We start from the raw sequence: 20,004 nt of genomic DNA on the forward strand, positions 1-20,004 counted from the left end.
TTAGGAGCATATGGAACCACCCGCCTTCATGCAGGATATTACCACAATGAGGGTAATACCACAATCTGTTTATGTGAAACAACAATCTATGTTATGGATTTATTCATTGCTGATGATTTTTCATCGAATGACGCTAAAAATTCAGCTGAAATTTTGCTTTCTATTTCCTGGCAGCAGGTGGGATATCAACAAATAAAAATTTTAAAAAACACCCCAATGCCAGATTAATGCTGACAGCACACAATAAATATGTAAAAACAACTGGTCGTTTTATGAGAGGAGAAGAAAGACAGCAGGTAATAATAATGAATGAAATGAGCTGAGCAACAAAGATTTAAAAACTACACAGCTGGTTTATCTGCTGTTTCAGTCTCTGTCCAGTAGGTGGCGACGGCGCGCTTTGTTTCCAGCCACCGGCCGATTACACAGAAGAAGAAGAAGAGCGGTGGGAAATTTGACAGTGCGCGAAAAGCTGTTGTTCTTAGTTCTTCATTATTTGACTCCACACAGACATTAACAGTGAATTAACTCATGTTTACACGACATGGACCGGTACGTGTTGCTTGTTTCTTTCTCTCAAACTGACGACGAAGCGACCGAGGAGAATAAAGGTGAGTTTGAATTCCTCCATAACTTCTCTGCTACCGTCAACACTGCTAATAGGAGTTCAGTCTAGTTAGCTAGTTGATTGTTTACAGTAACGTTTGGATGGATTACTCTACTGAGGTTTATCTGGTGGAGGATTTAATATCTGCGTCATATAAGTTAACCTTTCTTTAGATACATGTGTTTAAAGAGGGAGTTGATTCTCCTGCAGTTAGCTTGTTAAGCTGTGACGTCTTAGTGGGATATGTACAGTGTTTTCTTGGCGAGGTCACATTATCTAAATGGTTCTATGTTTTTAAACTTTAATGAATTAGTAGTCCAGCTATGATGAAGCCTGAGAGCTCAGTTGTTGTCTGTCCACAGGTCTGGAGCCAGTGCAGCTCATATATAACAGACTGGTGGATATCTCCTCTGTGGAGTCGGTGAGAGGGGTCTCTGGGTTTCCAGGTGCAGTAACTCAAAGGCTTCATGTGCATCTGTTTCCCTGCGTCTCATCGAAACAACAAAACCTCACTGCACCTCTTTCCTCTGCATATCCCTCAGCTTGTTCTCTGGATGGCAGTCCAGCAGGTCTCAAGTGGTACTTCGCCATTCAAGCTTGCCAGGGAGTCACACAGGTGAGACACGAAGGAGAGATCCGAGACCATTGAGAGGACAACGCACTGCAACTCAAGAAAACACACACAGATAGACAAAACACGTGGAAATGGAGAAAACAGCTTAGTCAATTTGACGACACGTACCCTGCAAATACTTGCAATACAGCCAAATATTGTGTTGTGAGTATTTGGCTGTGTTGTGAATATATGGTTATATTGCGAGTATTTGGTTGTGTTGTGAGTATTTGGCTGTGTTGTGAGTATCTGGTTATATTGCGAGTATTTGGTTGTGCTGTGAGTATTTGGATGTGTTGTGAGTATTTGGTTGTGTTGTGAATATCTGGTGATGTTGTGCTGATTTGGTTGTGTTGTGAGTATTTGTAGCCCGTTTTCAATTTGCCGCACTTGTGCCGTCAAATCGATGAAATGCTTTCTCTATTTGCATGTGTTTTTTAGGATGCAGTGCATTGACCTCTCAGGGCCACAGTCATATTGCCATAAACAGTAGTTTTTGTATTCCTAAGTTCTGAGTATAAGCACATATTTGTGTGCTTTCTTCAGTTTGTGAGGCAGTAAAAGCCTAGAAATAAGACTTCAGGGAGTAGGGGCTGGATATTGATTGAAGTTTTTGGCTCCAGACTGAGTTGCAGGTCTTTCATGTGATATCAATCTTTTCACTGCAAAGTCTTTATGAGGCTGAGGTATTAACCTCTCAAAGCTATAGTATAATTAAGTCTATGTTCAGCCTAAATTAGTATCTGATATGCTTCAGCAACACAAGCTATTTCTTTGAATTACCTTCCTCGAAATGTAAAACAGAGAGAAAGTGGGAAATGCAGTTGATCTCTCCCACATCTTATCAAGTTTACTGACTGTAACACATGTATTACTGCATTTGTAGTGGTGGTCAGTGTTCACAGTAATCCTGAAATGTTTACATCAATCCATAATTGCAGAACAGTCTTTTTCATCTTGGCCCTGAACTGTCAGAGCAGCTGATCATTTAAAATGTACTTCATAGAAGCTGTTACTTCACAATATCAAAAATTACAAAATTATCTTTGGCTTGAAACATGCAATCATTGTACTGTCACATCACATTTGTCTGAGGTATAGCAATAAATATAATATAGACACTAAAACAAAACAAAGTTGTTAAATGCATCTCAACTGTTTTGTAGTTTTGCAGCTTGGACTGGGAAGAGTTGGGAACAGGCCATCAGAAAACTGATGGGGAGGAGGAGAAGCCTACTGCTGTGGAGTCATGTCTCAGTTGTCTGAGTAATGAGGAGGCGCTGGAGCAAAAAGCTGATCAGCCAGCACTGACAGAGTGAGTGACACATATTCATATTTAGTGTTTTTTTTATGTAAATATACAGGTTTACATTTTCTTCTCTGTGGGAGGATTGTGCTAAATTCATCTGTGTGAACAATTGTAAAACCGATGTGAATTAATGATATTGATATTATTTGAAGGTACTAAATTGTAAAGGGTTATTAAAGGGGTTAATATCAAGATAAGTCCAGATGTATTATTTTTCCCTATGGGACCTGATCTGAATGGCTTCATTGGACAGGATGTTCGAGGAGGCTGCAGAAGGAATTCATCTACTGTCAGACAAGCTACCACCTCCAGGTACAGTTCACTGATCCATAGTAGCTGTGAATATATTTAAAGTTCTGTCATTTGTGTTGATGTTGACGTTAATGTTGTCATGTTTAGATCTCTTTTTCTTTATAATGTAAAATAACTTACATGAAATGTATTAAGATTTTTATTTTAATGCACATTTTTTCAGGCAATTCAAAAATTGTACTTCTCAGATGATTTTGGATATTGTGATTATTTTTAAAGCCTGGTTCACCAGTTTTCTCTATTTTGTATTAACAAGGAGAGGAATCATCCTATAGTTTCCTGATTTAGCAACAGAGCAAGAATTTAGTTGACTGCTTTAAGCAATGTCTCAAGTGGGAATTTTGTCTTTGCCAAAAGCTGCGAGTAGTGAAGAATTCAGACCTTCTTTACCCGAGCCAAACTCTTCAGCTTTGTGACAAGCATCTGGTCCAATTTCAACTAATTAGATTTTGACAATCTGCCTGCTGTAGCCTTGTAGAAAAGGTGGTCTGCTCTACTTTGTACATACGGTGTGCCGTCACCACTGGGAAGATGGGATGCTTCTACTCTGACTTATTCTTAGCAAGTCCACCTCCTGCAGTGATGATTCACTCTTCAAAGAACACTTAATTAACATATACCACCTCCTCAGGAGTTCAGGAACAGTCACACTTTACTGTTGGCTCCACGAGGAGCTGGAGTCACTGCATGCTTCCTACTTTTCTTCCACTGGTCATGATATTTAGAGTCGCAGAGAGGATTGTGTCAATGGAGTGACCAGCTTAGGTCACTGTCCCCTCATAAAATCCTGTAGAGACATTATATAAGAAAAAACTATATTGGAATTCTTCTTTAATTTGTTCTGTTTTCCCTTACAGGTAAAGCCCTGTTGGATGTGCTGGTGTTGGGCTCTGCTGATGAATCCCCTCCCATCAAAGACCTGCTGCCTCTGCTGGGAGCCCTCAAACACATGTCGTGCTGGCATGCTGCTAAGATCAATGTAGTCACACAACACACAACCGGGTAAGAAGGAATAAAATACACATACATTACCTTCCCTCTATTTGACTTAAACTGGTTACACTTTAAAGCTGATATTAATTTACACAAGCCTTGTTAATGATAAATTATAAAATCATTGAATAAACATCACACAATCAGCATGTTTAGACTTCAAATAAACATATCCTCACATACACAGATAATAGTAACTTCGCTGTGGCACATGTGAATAGGTGATGAGAAGTTACCAAAGCACAAAATTCAGGAAAAGGAGCAGTGTGGTGTGAATTTACTGAATTTACTGGTATGAATTCTATGTGAAATGACCCCAGTTCACCACTAGAGGGAGTTAGATGAGTAAATATACACATGGGTTGACTTATAGTAATGGATAGTCTGAGCAACATTTCCACAGAAGATCTCATTTTAGTTAATGGGTTTTTATTCCTAACTCCTCTTTTTTGTCTTTCCCCAGGTGGCAGAAAGCAGCATCCTACCTGAGTGCTGGTCTGGTGGAACCTGCGGACCTGGACGTCTGCATCGACCATAAGGAACTATGGAGGGGCGGCCTGATGATCAGAGAGAAGAAGGTAATGATCTCTGTTTGTGGTGTGATCGTGAAGAAGAAATATTGGGGATAGTTGTTTTTGCATAATATATTTTGTATTTTCTCTGCATAGAACAGGAAGTGGAGAAAACAAATGAACTCACATGATCATAAACAGTATAAACCACGAGAAAAGCACAGCCGTGTTAGTGAGTTAGTTTTTGTTAAAACACGATGTACCTATAGTTGGTGACACAGGACTTTTGGGGAATGAGAGGAAGACTAGACATTTTCAAGGAGATTGTATTTTTGGGTCTGTATAGTGTGTTCATGCCTCAGTGCTACGATATAAGTGTATGTAGGTGACAGCTGTCAACACTTAACCTTAATTCTTTTTATATACTTATTAAACACGAGATTATATGCATGTCTTTGTTTCAGAAGTTTTTGTAGTACTATGGGGTGTTTGCGTGTAGCTGAGTGTTGTCATGAGAGGCAGAGAGGGGAGCCAGGAGGGGCTGAGTGAATCAATGTGCTGCTTAAAGCTGTACAATAAATAAAGAAGAAGGGTGGGGTTCACCTCTGTCTGTTGGTTTGTTTGTTGGTTGGTTTGTTTGTTGGTTTGTTTGAAAGCAAGATTACACAAAAGCTGGTGGATGAATTACCATGAAACTTGGGGAAAGGGTGTGTTGTGGGTCAGGGAAGAACCCATTGAATTTTGAAACCAGTTCAGGGTTCAATCCAGGATGTTTTAAATCACTTTCTTTAAAATGTGAGATACATTGTTTTTGACATATTCACTGTTTTCCCAGGGAATAATTCATGGATCTTGATGGAAAAAAATCAGGCACATGAAGGGAACAGATTTTTACAAGTTTGTGCAATTTAGTGCAGCTTGATTTAATTGAAGGGGACTATTGGGCTTTGGCAAATACACAGAATTGTAAAAATACTTTTTGTACATTGCGATACTTTAGCAGGTCAGAGGCTGTCAGCTGAGTTGGGGGTCTTTAGTGTGGCCCAGTACGGATTTGTGTTCAAACTGCTGAAAATAATGTGGCCACATGCATCATAGATCACCTCTAAATGTGGTGGTGAATGATCAGAGATAAAATCCCTCCTAGCTGTAGCTGTCCACGTCTGATCAGATAACTCAGGATGGATTTTAATGCCAGGTCTGAGGATGACTTGTGTGTGAGGTTGTGTGCTCTGGACTGTAGAGGGCATGAGAAAATAGCTGTGTCCCTTTGAACTCACCAGCTTGTGTGCCCATGGCTTTTTACTATGAACAGTGTTCTCGCTGTGCTCAGTGAGAACGGCAGAGAAACCAGTGTTTTCCTCACGAACCTTCTGTGCTGAGTATAATCGTGGTTCCTAGACCTGATTCTTGCTGCAATTTTGTGTCCCCATATCTTTTTCATGTGGAATTACTCATTCACTGCACACACGGCCATAGGGTAAATTTCCATGTATCTCCTTTTTAAATTGAGCGATATTTTTTTTTCAAGTCAGCGTGGGGAATAAGTCTTTCTCTGCTGCTGAATGAATCTAGAGGAATAACTTGAGGTCACTGGGGGGTCATGGGAAATAGCTCTGCCTTGCTGGCATTGCCCTGGTAGAGCAGACCTGACTCTGCCGGGCTTCTCTCTGACTCGACCTCGCTCCTCGATGAGTTGGCTGCAATTAATTATCGGTTCAGACAGAGGAATAAGGCAAGTGTTAGAGAACGCCTCTGGGCAGTTTCTGTCTGTATTTAAAGGACAGTGGTGTTATTGAAAAGGAGATAACAGTGCTGTGCTGTTCTATTCTTCTGTAGGAGTTTAAAGAGGAAAGTGGAGTCTGACAAATGTATTTGTTGGCCAATAACTCTATGTTGTAGTTTGAGTGTGTGTGTATTTTCTTCCTGTCTATGTTTGGATGAGCTTGCCAAGATAAATTCTCATCAACTCTGTTGAAATGGCAATGAAGTATAAAGTTAAAATTTAAATCGGCTGTTATGAAGACATATTGTATTTGTGTTTATCGTTTGGTACAGAATAAACAAAATGCAAAAAAGATTTTAATGTAAAACATGGGAATCAAGGTCTATATATTTGGTTTTGTTTGTATTCTTTTCATCTATAATTAATTTATGATAAAGTTTATGGTTAAACCGTAAAACAAAAGCAAGACTCAGTTATATTTCTTTGTCATAATGTTTTAATAACAGCATCTTAGTTATCACTGCCAAAAATAAACTTTTTTTATTATATTGTTATCCGCATAGGCCTCGAAAAATCCATATCGGGCAGGCTCTAGTAAAAATTACACCTAGATTAAAATAACAGAGCTGGAAGGCAACTGTGTCCAGTGTCCACTATAGTGTTGTGTATGGAACACGAGTGACAAGTACCGCTTTACACAAAGTGAAGTCCATAAAGTATTGGTTTATATTTCTACCTTCACCGAGCCGTGACCACAACAACCCCATCTACTACTTGAATCCCTCACTAATGTCAACAACAAATCCCTGCAGCCAGGCTCCCAAACCTTGTCTTTCAACAAGAGCGGAGGCTTTTGTAGCAGCAGATCAGTGCCCATTATTTTAAAATGAGATTTTTAATAACCACATCTGGGTGGAATATTAGATTTCCTAGTGTTTAGGATGTATTGTCCTTTTTTCCCGCTTTCCTGCTTATATTGTCAAAGTGAATAGACTGAGGTGAATTGACAGCATTTTATTGTGTTGCTACTCTGGAGATTACTTCACTCCAACTTGTGTTTCTCTCTCATTACGGGAAAACTCTGGCAGGTGCAGTAGTTTTATGTCTCTGGACAGAATTGGCCAATTGTGTGCCATTCTCCCACAGTCCCGTGGGGATAATCAGCAATCTGTTTCGCTATGGAGTTCTCTTTCATGCCTCATACTGTTGGCTGAGATTTACAGTTGACAGTTAAAGGAAATGTTAAACTTTGATAAGCTTGCATCTGAAAATATATGGCTGAGTTACTTCTTTGTGTCAAACATGTGTTTTGCAAATAATGTCAAATCAGGTCAGAGCCTAGTATATTTAATAAATATATTTTAAGAGGTAAATATTTGTGTATTTTTGCTTGATAACAGTGCTTGTTTACTGTGACCAAAATAGATTTCAGTACATTATAAGCCTGAAAGGTTGGATATGTTCTGAAGTAGCATGTTTTCCTTCTGTTGAAGTGAAAATGTGAGAATTGCTGAAATGTGTCACCTCACATTAATATGTTACTGCAGCATTTAAGTGAATACATTTGGAAGCTTGTTTCGTTGACACTAGTCTTGCCAACGCTGATATGACTACACAGTGCTGGTCCCCAACTATTATTCTGCTGGGGTAAAAACTCTATTTTTTAAATTTATTTAAACCAATAACGATCTTCTTGGTAGGCAGAAAGCTCAGGATGATAGTCCTAGCAAAATATTGTTGAGAACGGGGGGCTTGCACGTGCAAAGGTGATCACTATCATTGAAATGGATAATTCTCCACAAAGAAGAAAGAAATCGCCACATGTATCTTGGCTGTGTAATTGTACAATTAAAATAATCATCAATACTTCCAGCATGTGGGTTGCAGCTCTGAGGTGGTTATTGTTGTTTCCTTTGATAGGTTGTTGATGTGCAAAAAAACTCCATAAAGCTTACAAAACATTTATTTCCATAGTAAAGGCCACATTTGGCCACAATATTCCATTTGAAATGAATTAATCTGAACGTTTCTAATCTGGTCTCCAGATATAGTATTAATATAATTAATATTCAAATACTTAGGCAGCCATTAAAATGTACCAGACAGAAATGCGAGAGGTATGTCAAAGGTGATTTAGAATCTGTCTCAATTAAATCGTTTCTTCATCAGAGTTTGACTTTAACTTGGGGCCCTTGGCTGCATGTCTTACCCCCTTTCACACTTAAAGCTGTCCATTCAATAAAGGCAAAAATGCCCCAAAATGATCTTAAATAGCTTTTTCACCAGAGAGAATTGACACGTGTCATCTTCACATCTTGGCCACCATTTAAAACAATTGAAACACATTTAAGTCATCCTTATCAAAAATGTTTTAATGTATTGACCAATATCCTCATCAGATGTTGGTATCAGCTTCAAAACTCTAATATCAGTGACTCTAAGATATGATATATAACATGATATGAGTTCATATCCCCTCTGACAATAGTTTTCACCCGTCTCTACTTAACTTGGAGTATGCTGAGGCAGGCATGTTCTTTACCTTCACTGTAGTGACCTTTGTCGAGTTTCTGCCATCAGAAGTGTGTGGGCTCCAGCAGTCAGTCTGTAACAGCTTCACAGTTGGAGAGTGGTGGAACAAAGGAGAATTCCCACCGGAGTAAAAACCTGCCTGAGAACAATCACCCCCACTATACAGCCGTGTAATCCATAACATATCAGCTATTATGTGTTTGAGAGTATGTGCGTATGTGCACGTATATCACCAGCTGCACAGCCATGTGATTGGAGCAAAGAAAACCATGTCTAGTTTTCTGGTAATTTGAGAACAAAGGAATGATGGCTCCGTGATTGACTGTAGTGTTATGGCAATTTAAAAAATATTCAAAAATGAAGCTAAGATATCACATATATGAAAGCTGCGATCTTTTTATATTATTATAAAGCATCTGGAGCCAGAGACTGTGCAGTAGTGATTAGGAGCTGAAGCTTTGGCACCAAACCAAACGAGCACCTTAACAAACATTATTGTGAAAAGAACTACCTTAAATGACAGAAACCATCTTTAAGACAAAAAAATATTTAACATATACTTTATTTACTGACAATTTGGTTTCTTCCATGACCCATCCAGTAACATGGAGGAGGTGTGGTTTATGACCTATACTGCAGCCAGCCACCAGGGGGTGATTGAGACGCTTTGTTTTCACTTTTGAGGAGCAGTCATTTCATCCATCTTTATATACAGACTATGACAGGCCAACAGTTTGCATATGTCTGATGTTGTACAGCTGCTGATTTCTGACTCTTGCTGAGTCAAGCTCATTATGTGTTAACTTTGTGCATTTATGTTTCAGTATGTGTCAGAGCTCCGTTTCGACGGCTTTTCTCTGCGCTCTCCAGTGCCTGACACATCAGGGTCCAGTCTCCTGCAATCTCCCTACACCTCCACAGACCACAAACTTCAGTCTGAGGTGAGTCCTGCACTCTTCACTACTATCTTAAATTCTCAACTTTAAATGTTCCTGTTGTTGACCCGAGGTCCTGAAACCTCAGACAACCTCTGCCCAACCTGTGGGAGTTGCTCACACTGGAAAGAAAACATGGTTATCTCCTCATTCTCAAGGGTGTGAGAGCAGACCTGATCCGACTGAATCGACATGTTGTTCACTTTGTTCATTCAGCCCTGCACTGGGTTCAATATGTTCTCTGTTTGGGAGGTGAGACATTTTGTTCTGTTTTGTTTTACTCAATCAATACTGAGTTTCCATCCTCCCACATCATTTATGGCCCAAATGGAAATGCTGTAATTGTTGTCTGATGAAGTGTCATCCTACAACTAGTTTGACACTTTTCCATTGATAAGCAGTTAGCAGTTGTATCATACAAAGAACTGCAAGAATGTGCAAGAACAAGTTAAATTGAATGTAAACAATGGACTAGTTAAATGAGACGCATTATGCTACAGGTTCATACATTTAATTCGAGTTATTACTTGAAGAGTTGCACATGCTCTAATGCATCACTTCCCTTGTACTGTCCATTTCTGTAAGCTCCTCTTTTCAGCCTCTGTCTGAAATGCTTTGGGTTTAGCTCCTGAGGATAGGGAAATTCAAAAAAGCACAATATGTCTTCTTTAAAAATGCATGCAAATGTTTTGAGGTCAGAAATGTATTCAACATGTTTGTTAAACCTCACAAATCCAAACAAAGCATTTATGTGAAAAACGATCAATGACATTTTTTTGTATTGCACGACAATTGGCCGGGGAACCACAGGCTGCCACTATTCTTCAGGGGTGTAGCTAAATAGGCAGCCGCAGTGTATAGGAAAAAGATGTTCCCATTCTTAATCCCACCTACAAAGCTCTGATAGGTTTCTCCAGCTGTGGATAAAAGCTGTCACTAGGAACAACAACAGACCCATTTGAATCACTGGGAGCTTGTCAGTGATGTGGGCAGAGATTCAGAGGTCTGGAGCCAGGCTTTGTCATAGCTGCATCCCATTTAACTTGTCCCAACACCTCAGGCAGTGTAAATTCATGCGTTTAGTCCAATTGATTGCCTCAATATTTCTCGTTTCTTCGTCAGACAGTAGCAGCCACTGTCTTCTGCCAGCATGCTGCAGGGCCTGCACTTGATCCAGATCTCGTCAGTGAATAAATCTTGTGTAGAGAAATATTTTATGTTTGAAGTTGTTCAGTTCTGAAGCTTAGAGGAAGAGCGTGATGAAATAATACCCGTGTAGTGATGTTCCCCAAAAACTTCAGCACGGGTTTGATGGACAGAACAAGTCGATAATGACTGAATTTTCATGCAGTTCATGCGGTTCCTCTCACCCCAGTTCATACCATATCTTACCTATTAGCTTAAGAGTTAAATGGACTGCACAAGCTCCATCTGCTAATGATTCCTGGTGGCTAGAAGATTAGTTGGAAAGGGTCACTGCCTGGTTGCCCTTTAATCACTTTGAGGAACCTGTGACTGAATGGCCTCCAGTCCGATAAATCAAACATATCTTATCTACCAAATTAGTGTTGACCCTTCGTACTTCCATTGAACTTGTAACCATAAAACAGTAATAGGATATATAGTTAACAAATCATTTAGGATGGGCCAATGCACAAGGTCTATACGGAGGAAAATCTGTAGACTGCACTCTTATGCTATATTTATGGGGTTTGCTTTCATCTTTCGTCCATCAACTTTCACCAAAACCTTCATTTGTCACTCACGTTTTCACAGAGATCCATCTTTCATCACTACCACTGTTATGAGTCACTTTTTTGGTACTGAGAAACTAGATTGAGCTGTCAGTTTGTTTTCATTTCTCATTCCACACTGTTTGTAGCCTCATGTCCATGAAGCAACAGTATTGACAGTAAAGCACTTGTGAAGTCTGTTTAAGAGCCTGACCAATATTGACTTTTGTGGGCTAATGCCAATATAGATATTAGAGAGTAAAACATTTCCAATACTATAGATATATTAGGAAAATAATGGCAATTGTTCCTAAGAAGATAACCAAATCAAACCCTTTAAACAAAATATGTAGATATTTTACAGTTTAACATAATGTTTATTTTATATAAACTAATGAAAGGAAAAAACAAAACATAGAAACGAAAATCAGAAATATAGAATTCAAATTTAGATTTTTTTTTTTTTACGTAAATTGTTTTTTAAAATTGCTGGTTGTTTGTCAGGGTTTTTACATTTTGCGACGGAACAGCCACCAACTCAGAGGTAAATGGAATCAGCAGAGGTTTTTACCCTATAAAAGAAAATGGAATTGAACCCACAGCTCACATGCACAGTTCTAATCAGAGTATGTGTTGTTGTTTTTTTTTATGTGGATGACATACTCTCTGGTTGTGTGTTTGTGGTAGGTGTGTGCATTGTAAAAACTCTTTATTTGCGTATTTGTTTAGAAAATTACTCATCATGAGTCGGGGGATTTTATAATGATAGTTATATTTCTGTAATGAGTTTTCTTCTGTAGGTTATCATCGATAACATTAAATATGCACAGGAGCTGTGCCCAGTAATGTATGGCATTGTCTGGTGTGTACATATTGTACACACACACTGGCACACACACACTGGCACACACACACTGGCACACACACACTGGCACACACACACTGGCACAAAGCTTTTACTTGCATTAATTAAATGAGCATTAAATAAACTTTATGTTTACCATTGTCCTCTTTGGGAATTTTATGTCTGGCAACAGATCTTATTTGTTGTTGTGTGTGCTCACTGTTGAGTTAACGCAGCACTGTTCTATAGTTAGGGTGTGTGTATGTATGTGTACTACTCATTAATGTGTCTATAGAGAGTGAGCTGGGTGTATGTGTGTTGTTTGATCGCAGCAGATCCCTGTACAGAGAAGCAGATGGCGATGATTGTCTTGGCGCACAATTTAATAAAAACCTCTGAGGACAGCAAAACTAACACATCTCCACACTGCTGGCATAACTGAGTCTATAATGACGGGCACTCACTCACACACACATACCTAGTCTAAACTCAAACAGAAACTAATAGGCCTCTTCACTGTCAGAACTAACTGTTATGATAATAAACCAACACACACACGCTGTGATGTGTGAGCACCAAACATGAGGCGTCGTCTCAGTGTGAGTTTTATCAAATCCACTGCACACTAGGAAAAACCTGCAGGCAAGTGTGAGGTATAGGAATGTTTATATCACACACCTTTTAATATGGTTGTCTTTTTCTAAATAATTCAATTAAGACACAATTTACGGGCAAAATATACAGATGAGTATTTCAGTTAGTAGCTAATATGTCACGTCATTGATACATTTTCATCTTCACCGCCACAACAAAAGCTTTTTAGAGCCAGAGAAAACAAAACAGAAAAAATAGGTATCTCCGTTTGTAATGCAAAACCGCTTCAAGGCTGAAGACTTGGTTTCCTTAAGAATTTAAGTCAAAATTGAAAATAGACAGTGAGGGAAAAATATTGTAACTTTATTCTTTTAAGTTTATTTTCCCAGGAAGTGCACAGTAATTTCATTTTGAGTCATGTTGAAAGGTCCAGTTTGTAAGATTTAGGTGAGAGAGCTCTATTGGCAGAAATTTAATAGAAAATATTCCTATTGAGGTTTTTACTAGTGTGTTTCATATAAACTGTATGAATTGTTATTTTCGTTACCCTAGAATAGACCCTTTATATTTAAATACTTTATATTAACATTGGGAGCAGGTAATCTCTACAGAGGCTGCCATGTTTTTCCACAGTAGTCCAAACTGGACAAAATAAACACCCTTTGAGTTTTTAAGAAAACTGAAGGTTTCCATAGGTTCTCTTTCATGTTTGGGAGGGTGAGGCGAAGGGTGTTCAGCTGCAACATGCAACTTCACCACTAGATGTCACTAAATTCTGTAAACCTTTAACCTTTTCAGCTTTGACATAAGGAATTTTAAACCATTACAAAGGATCATTTTAAGTGGATGTTAGTAATGAGGGCAATTAGATGTTAGCTCTTAATGATGTGTTGGCTGCTGCATCAGTCAGACTTTACACTGGGTCAGACAAGGGAGTAATAAACTTTCTTATCACGGGGATTCAACCAGTGCTCATTAAAATCTTCATCTACTCTTTATATATATATATATATATATATATATGTCGCAAATAGGTCGACACTACATTTTTTTTCCAGTTCAATAAATTATGAGATTGAGATTTCACACTTGTGAATTCATGTTGATTTTTGCAGATGCAAATGACCAGTTTTTCCACGTGACAAAGAATTTTTATCTATTATTGATTTCCTCTTGACATAATGAGCTCATTAGACAAGTTGGACAATCGTGGAGTTTAAGTGTAGTTTTTTATTTTTTTATATATGAGCTACAGTGTGAGCTCATATACTTTGTCAGGAACTTAAAAAAGTTCCTGACAGTAAAACAAAAGATACAATGTGTGTTAGGTAATGCTGAAACGATTAATAATTTAAGTGATTAAATTGTCAACTGAGGATTTGAGGAGTTGCTGTTTTTCTAAGTTTAGTTGCTGTTTAATATGACATTAAATTGATAATCTTTGTGTTTTTTACAGTTAGTTTGACTGTTGGTAATTAATTGATAATCATGAATAAATAAAATAAAATAATAGTTTTGGTCTTTAGCTGCTCTGTCTCTATTGCTAAATGGAATGGAAATAATGCTAGGTGAAATAACCCTGTTATTTTTGTCTTCATCTTCTTTTTTTATCTTTCCTGATTTTATTCCCTCTAATATTCCCTCTCTCTATCTGTTCTATGTTTGCAGGTCTTCCATTACTATGCACCGGTTTTAGACCTGGTTCAGCTGGTTAATGTGTCAGAACTGCCCAGCTTCCTGATGTCCAGCACCCAGTTTGAACTGTATCCTTATATTAAAGTGTGCATCCATGTGTGTGAAGAAGCTACGTCAACATTACATGTAGTATTACTCACATGCAAACGATTTGATTGTTATAATAATACAAGCATAGAACTTGAAGATAATGTGCTGATCAGATATTGTTTTTAAATATTGTGACTCCTTTTTCCAAAATATGATTTGTTACTACTTCTTGCTAGTACTGCACTATTCCTTCACAACTAACAAACAGAGGTCTCTGTGGTAAGTCAGCAAAGGCTAAACTGCTGTTGGATCAGCTGAGGTCTCTGCGTGGACAGGTATCTGCTCTTTTACATGAACCTAAACATTCAGCTATACCTGTAGACTTTTTCATTTCAAGTGAATCAAAGATACATTTTTTAAGATTTCTTTAAGCAGAAAAAAAAAAAAAATTCCAGTCAAATGTGTATGGGACATACACAGATCAGCTACAACATTAAAACCAGTCTCTAGTTTTAATGTTCACTGTACAATATCCATCTACAGTGTGTGATTGAGGGAGCTCAAGGACAGTGTGTTTAGGTTTATCGACTGTGTTTCTATCTCCAGGTTGGAGCGTTGTTCAGCCTATCCTGTATTATCACCTCCATCGTCCAGCCTGCAGCCAGCCAGCTCAGCTCCCAGCGCTGGAGGGAATCTATAGCCCGGAGACTTAAGTCCCTAAGTGGTAAAACATTTCTTTCAAGTTGGTTTTATGACCTCCTTATATGGATGGTCATCTGGCAACAGCAGAGAGGAGCTGTATTGTTTCATGTGGGGAAATACATTGGCAACTAGGACTAAACTAATATTCAGTAGATAATTGAGCCGTCTACTGGGGAAGCAGGGACTAAATCAATTTGAAAAACTGATGGATGTATTGGGAATAAAACAATTTAAAAAAAGACAACTGATATCAACATACTTTGGGGGGAATAGTATTGCTGCAGAAAAGAGTGAAAAAATAAGAATTGGACTGAACAGATTGGGTATATAATACTTTTAAAATAATTTATAGGACACAATTCATAGAAGCAGATTTGTATTGCAAAATGCAGCAACAACTAGAACAAAACAACTAAAGACAGAGCTTCCGATACTGTTCTACAACAAAGTTAGTCATATAACAGTTTTTTCTGTTGTCAATTAATTCTGTATGTGATCTCTGTCCCCCCCTGCTTCACTCTGCAGTGCCTGACGTCGAGGTGAAAGGCGAAAGCGCTCATTACTTCCTGTTGGTCCAGGGATCAGACGACGCTGGGTGTGAAACCTGCAGGGTCAGGATGTTGCACTCAGACAGTCAAATTAATGGAGCGGCTGCCATGGCAACTGTCTCCGGGTTGTTGGGAGAGAAGTCCCTATCATCATCAGGTATATTATGTTGCCTTGTTTGTAGGTGTGCGTGGGTGTGTCATTTTCATTTGTTTACTTGTTGAATCGCAGAATCAAGTGCTTGATCCCTGATCAAAATTGAGACACCTTTTCCTGTATTTTGCTTATAATTGTTCACATATGGCAAATTAGCGCAATTAAAAGTATCCTGAATTACCTCTTAGCAGCAATTGACCCATTGAAGTACAGCCAACTATCCCTGGTTTTCATTTCTAATGAAGAAAACTTAAAAATGTGGCATTTCTCAAGGGAGGTTTTGAGTTTCTTTTTTTCCTAATATCCTAGTGGATTTATTGAACGTTTATAAGTAATGGGTGTGAGAAATAATAGAACGTTTGAGTCACATTAAATCTTAAAAATGTATGTATTCTGTCTATGATTTGAGATGAGAGAACTACTAGCTGAATTATCTCACTGAGCTCTGTGTCAGAACCTCTCCATGTAGGCGATCAGTCAAACAGTCCAAACTACAATAACATCCTGTTGTTTATAGTCCCTACCAGACCACCGCTGCCTCTTTCCCTGTGCCTCAGTTTGAAAACATATGTTGTACTGCAATCAAATTTAAAGAGCACAGTGTTTTATGAAAGTTTTGAGGCTTTGGTACATCAAGCAGTAATTTGTTCTCTGTCACATTGTTAAGAAAAGCCTTTCAATCATCCTGTGCACTTAGAGCTGCTCCTAAACTTGATTGGAGTCAAAGCCCTTCTGGCTTCATTACCAAAGGTTGAGGGGCTGTCATTGTTCAAATATGTGTGCTGTTACATTTCTGACTCCAGAGATTTTCTTCTTTCATTTGTGCTACATGTCTATTCTTAGCCACCTCTTCCTTGTTTTTCAATTGTTTCTTCCCCCCTCTCTCACAGAATTGGAAAGTTGTGACTGTTGAGACTTCTCTCATCTGTGTCAGAAACATAAGAAATGACAACTAAAGACAAGGGGGAGTGAGAAAGGGTATTGATGGGTTAAGAGAGAAAGGATGAATGAGGAGTGGAGAGAATGTGTAGATTGTTCCCTCGGGCCAAGGAGGTTCTTTTCATCAGCGTTTGTTTGTTTGTTAGCAGGATTTCGCAAAAACTACCTGATTTGCATGAAACTTGGTGAAAGGATGTGATATTGGAAGAACCCGTGAAATTTTGGTGTGAATCTGGATCAGGGAGCTGATACGGAAGAGATTTTTTTTCTCTCTCCCCATATTGTGAGATTGGTTTGTTTTTCAAAATTTTTACTGATTCCTTGACAAATAATTAATGGATCTTAATGGGAAAAAAAATCTGACATGTTTAGGGGACTGATATTTATGAGTGTGCAATTTGGTGCAGATCCAAATAAAAATCTGAATCTTGTGAGTTTAAATGTTGTTTCATGAGGGGACTTTGGAAGCTTGGCAGATGTATGCGCTTTACTGAGTGGCATTCTAGTTGGGTGCTGGACTGGATGAATTTTTGAACGAAAACTTTAAATGTAGATTGGACTTTCTTGTTTGTAGGGGAGTCGATTGATGGATTGATCTCTCAGAGGTCAAGCTCCAATAACACTGGATCCTGCAACCCTGAAACCACAACTCATTATCTTTCACTGGACCATCTCTGCCCTTTTAATCCATGCCCTGTTTTAATGCAGCCACTCTGTCAGATACTTGAAGTAAACTGACCCTTTTGTGTAAAATCGGTGAAGCGCCCCAAAACTCTTCCTTGGCCCTGATCCCATCACAGATATACAAAAACGTTCAGCGAGTTTCTATCCAAACATTACACCATTAAGGATTGCAAATGATCTCGTCATTCAATATTTTTCCTTTTTTCAATTTCTCCTTTGATCAGGGGGAGCTGTGGGCGACATCCTCCGCCCTCTGCCCTGTCTCCAAGGAGACAGTCTGCTGAAGAGAGAGCGGAAGGTGACCCAGGTTCAGATTCTGGTACTCAAAGAATATCTCAGTAAGTATGACATTTAAAGATGTCCTGAACTGGAAAATAAATCACAGAATAAACTGTAGCTCTTGGAGAATATCAAGTTGAACATTATGAGCAAAGCAAGTGATTGTCTAGCCAGAAAGATTTCCACTTTTGTAGTATATTAGAGCTACTATTGTGCTTTTATAAATGCTAATGTATCATAATAAGCAGGACAAGCCACATCTCCTTGAGCTCACTATGATGAGCTTCCCTATGCCGGAAGAGTCCCTCTCAGAACAGTAGTGGAGAGAACAGGTTGAGGGCTGTTATTGGAAAAGATTTATCACATAACAGACAATATAATTGTGTTTTTCCTCACCTAACTAATCACTGTGGTGTATCTTCAATCCAGAACATGAATCCTGGGGAAACCCTGGGTTTATTTTTCAGTGTTATGGGATTAATTAAAAGAGATGTGTTAAACTCTTGTCATTAACCCTTTCCTGACCCGTAACATGGCTGCTGGCTTAAACATGCTTCACACTTCCCTTGGATTAGCCCTTTTCACCATCTCATTATCTTAATTTTATCCAGCATACCACGATCGCTGTGCCCATAAAATCTGTGTAATTTGCAACGTCATGGATTAGAGAACACCTACTAGTCTTTGACTGATTGCTCAGATCTTTAAAAATGGGTAATAAAAACAAGGAAATGCGTAAATGAATCTCATTTGACAACATCTCAATGACTGAATGGAATGTGATGTTGGTTTAGTCTTTCTACAAAATGTATTCAGTTTCATTTTGTGATTGTTTCACAAAACAAGAAAATTAATTGTCAACTTAACATGTGCAGTTTATTCACGTAATTAGTAGACAAATCAATAATAAAAATGGTCATTAATTGCATTCCTCAAATTTATAATTGCACCATATAGTAGCGTAGTTGTAAAAAGGATAATGTGCTGGTGTGACATTACTGTTTTCCTCAGCCACCCACAGCTACAAAGGACAGGAGTCATCGGTTTGACCTGTTTGATATAAAGTCAGTTCAAATTCAAAATACGTATTATCCAGAGAAAAGGAGATGGACAGTAAATATGTATCAACTGTCAGGGCTACTTGAAGCTTCCCGATATGTCGGCAATGTGAACTTGCAGCTCTCTTGAGCCCTCAGCATGGGCTGGTACATAGAAAGTTGAAATATCATTATTTTACAGACACACATAATGTCTCCTTGGCAGCCAGAGTCAGTGAAACACCAGTGGAGTGAAGCCCGATTAAAGGAAGTGGAGTGAAATTCTTTAGATTTGAGAAAAGCAATAGGGATATTCTTTGAAAAGGCAGTGAGCTGAATGAAGAGGCGTGACAGACCACAGGCCTTAATGAAATTTATTGCAATAAAGTTTGACTTGGCATTAAATTGGGAAAAGGCTCATTCTTGTGAGTTGCAAAAGTTTGAAGTAATGTTTGAAAGCTTTTCTGATTTTGTGTATGTGTGTGTGTGTTACAGTTATTCTAAGAATAGTTAAGTTTCTATTTAGAAGCTCTTTTACATAGAACTTGGGTCAAATTGTAGCTTTATAGAGAGAAAATATAAAAATGTCACCTTATCATTTCAACTCATCACCTTTGGCCCTTGTGAGGTCAAAACAGCCCTAGACGTTTGTGTTATGTGTGGCTAATGGAACACGATTAACCAGTTTTGAAACTAATTAAAAGAACAAACTCCTATTTTGGAGGAGAATCAATCCTCAACCCACTTATTGAGTATTATGTAACATTAACACTGATGCCAAAATCTTCCACCAGCTGTAAGCTTGCCATAAACTGAATTTAAAATATTACCAACATAAAAACATGCCCTTTGTTTTGTGTCCAGGACGGAGAGAAGAAGCGTCCGCTTCGACCTCAATACCCATCAATGACTTGAAGTCCGTTCTGAGTTTAGCGAGAGAGCAGTATCTGAAGGTGATTGACTCCACGCTGCCCTCTGCTGCCACCTGTCTGCAGGACAACCCGGGGACTGACAAAAAATCAGGTATGAAAAAAAAGAGACGAAAAATTTAAACTACCAGCAACATTACCATTTCCTGCTTTCCAAATCCAAGTCTAAGTGAAACGTAAAGGGAAAGCTACCATGCTAAAATTAATAGCGGCTGCTAGCGAGACATCTTGCTAGACTCAAGATGTCAAGACTCTAGGCTGAATTTATGTCCTATGTTACTGCAGCATTTTATGCTG

At 38.6% G+C, this 20,004-nt stretch overlaps 1 protein-coding gene across 1 annotated transcript in view; it reads left to right on the forward strand.

Moving 5' to 3' along the window:
- The first annotated feature begins 312 nt into the window (after nucleotides 1–312).
- mtbp (MDM2 binding protein) overlaps nucleotides 313–20,004 on the forward strand; it is a 28,281-nt gene continuing 8,589 nt past the window's right edge. The window contains exons 1-14 of the mRNA XM_034611592.1: nucleotides 313–611; nucleotides 970–1,053; nucleotides 1,150–1,223; nucleotides 2,387–2,535; nucleotides 2,783–2,841; nucleotides 3,699–3,843; nucleotides 4,298–4,412; nucleotides 9,429–9,545; nucleotides 14,379–14,473; nucleotides 14,704–14,770; nucleotides 15,042–15,159; nucleotides 15,663–15,842; nucleotides 17,687–17,800; nucleotides 19,643–19,801. Of these exons, the coding sequence (XP_034467483.1) occupies nucleotides 545–611; nucleotides 970–1,053; nucleotides 1,150–1,223; nucleotides 2,387–2,535; nucleotides 2,783–2,841; nucleotides 3,699–3,843; nucleotides 4,298–4,412; nucleotides 9,429–9,545; nucleotides 14,379–14,473; nucleotides 14,704–14,770; nucleotides 15,042–15,159; nucleotides 15,663–15,842; nucleotides 17,687–17,800; nucleotides 19,643–19,801 (1,543 nt within the window). The 5' untranslated portion in view covers nucleotides 313–544. The remainder of the gene's footprint in view (nucleotides 612–969; nucleotides 1,054–1,149; nucleotides 1,224–2,386; nucleotides 2,536–2,782; nucleotides 2,842–3,698; nucleotides 3,844–4,297; nucleotides 4,413–9,428; nucleotides 9,546–14,378; nucleotides 14,474–14,703; nucleotides 14,771–15,041; nucleotides 15,160–15,662; nucleotides 15,843–17,686; nucleotides 17,801–19,642; nucleotides 19,802–20,004) is intronic.

The sequence above is a fragment of the Hippoglossus hippoglossus genome, chromosome 16 (assembly GCF_009819705.1).
Source record: "Hippoglossus hippoglossus isolate fHipHip1 chromosome 16, fHipHip1.pri, whole genome shotgun sequence".
Lineage (NCBI taxonomy): Eukaryota > Metazoa > Chordata > Actinopteri > Pleuronectiformes > Pleuronectidae > Hippoglossus > Hippoglossus hippoglossus.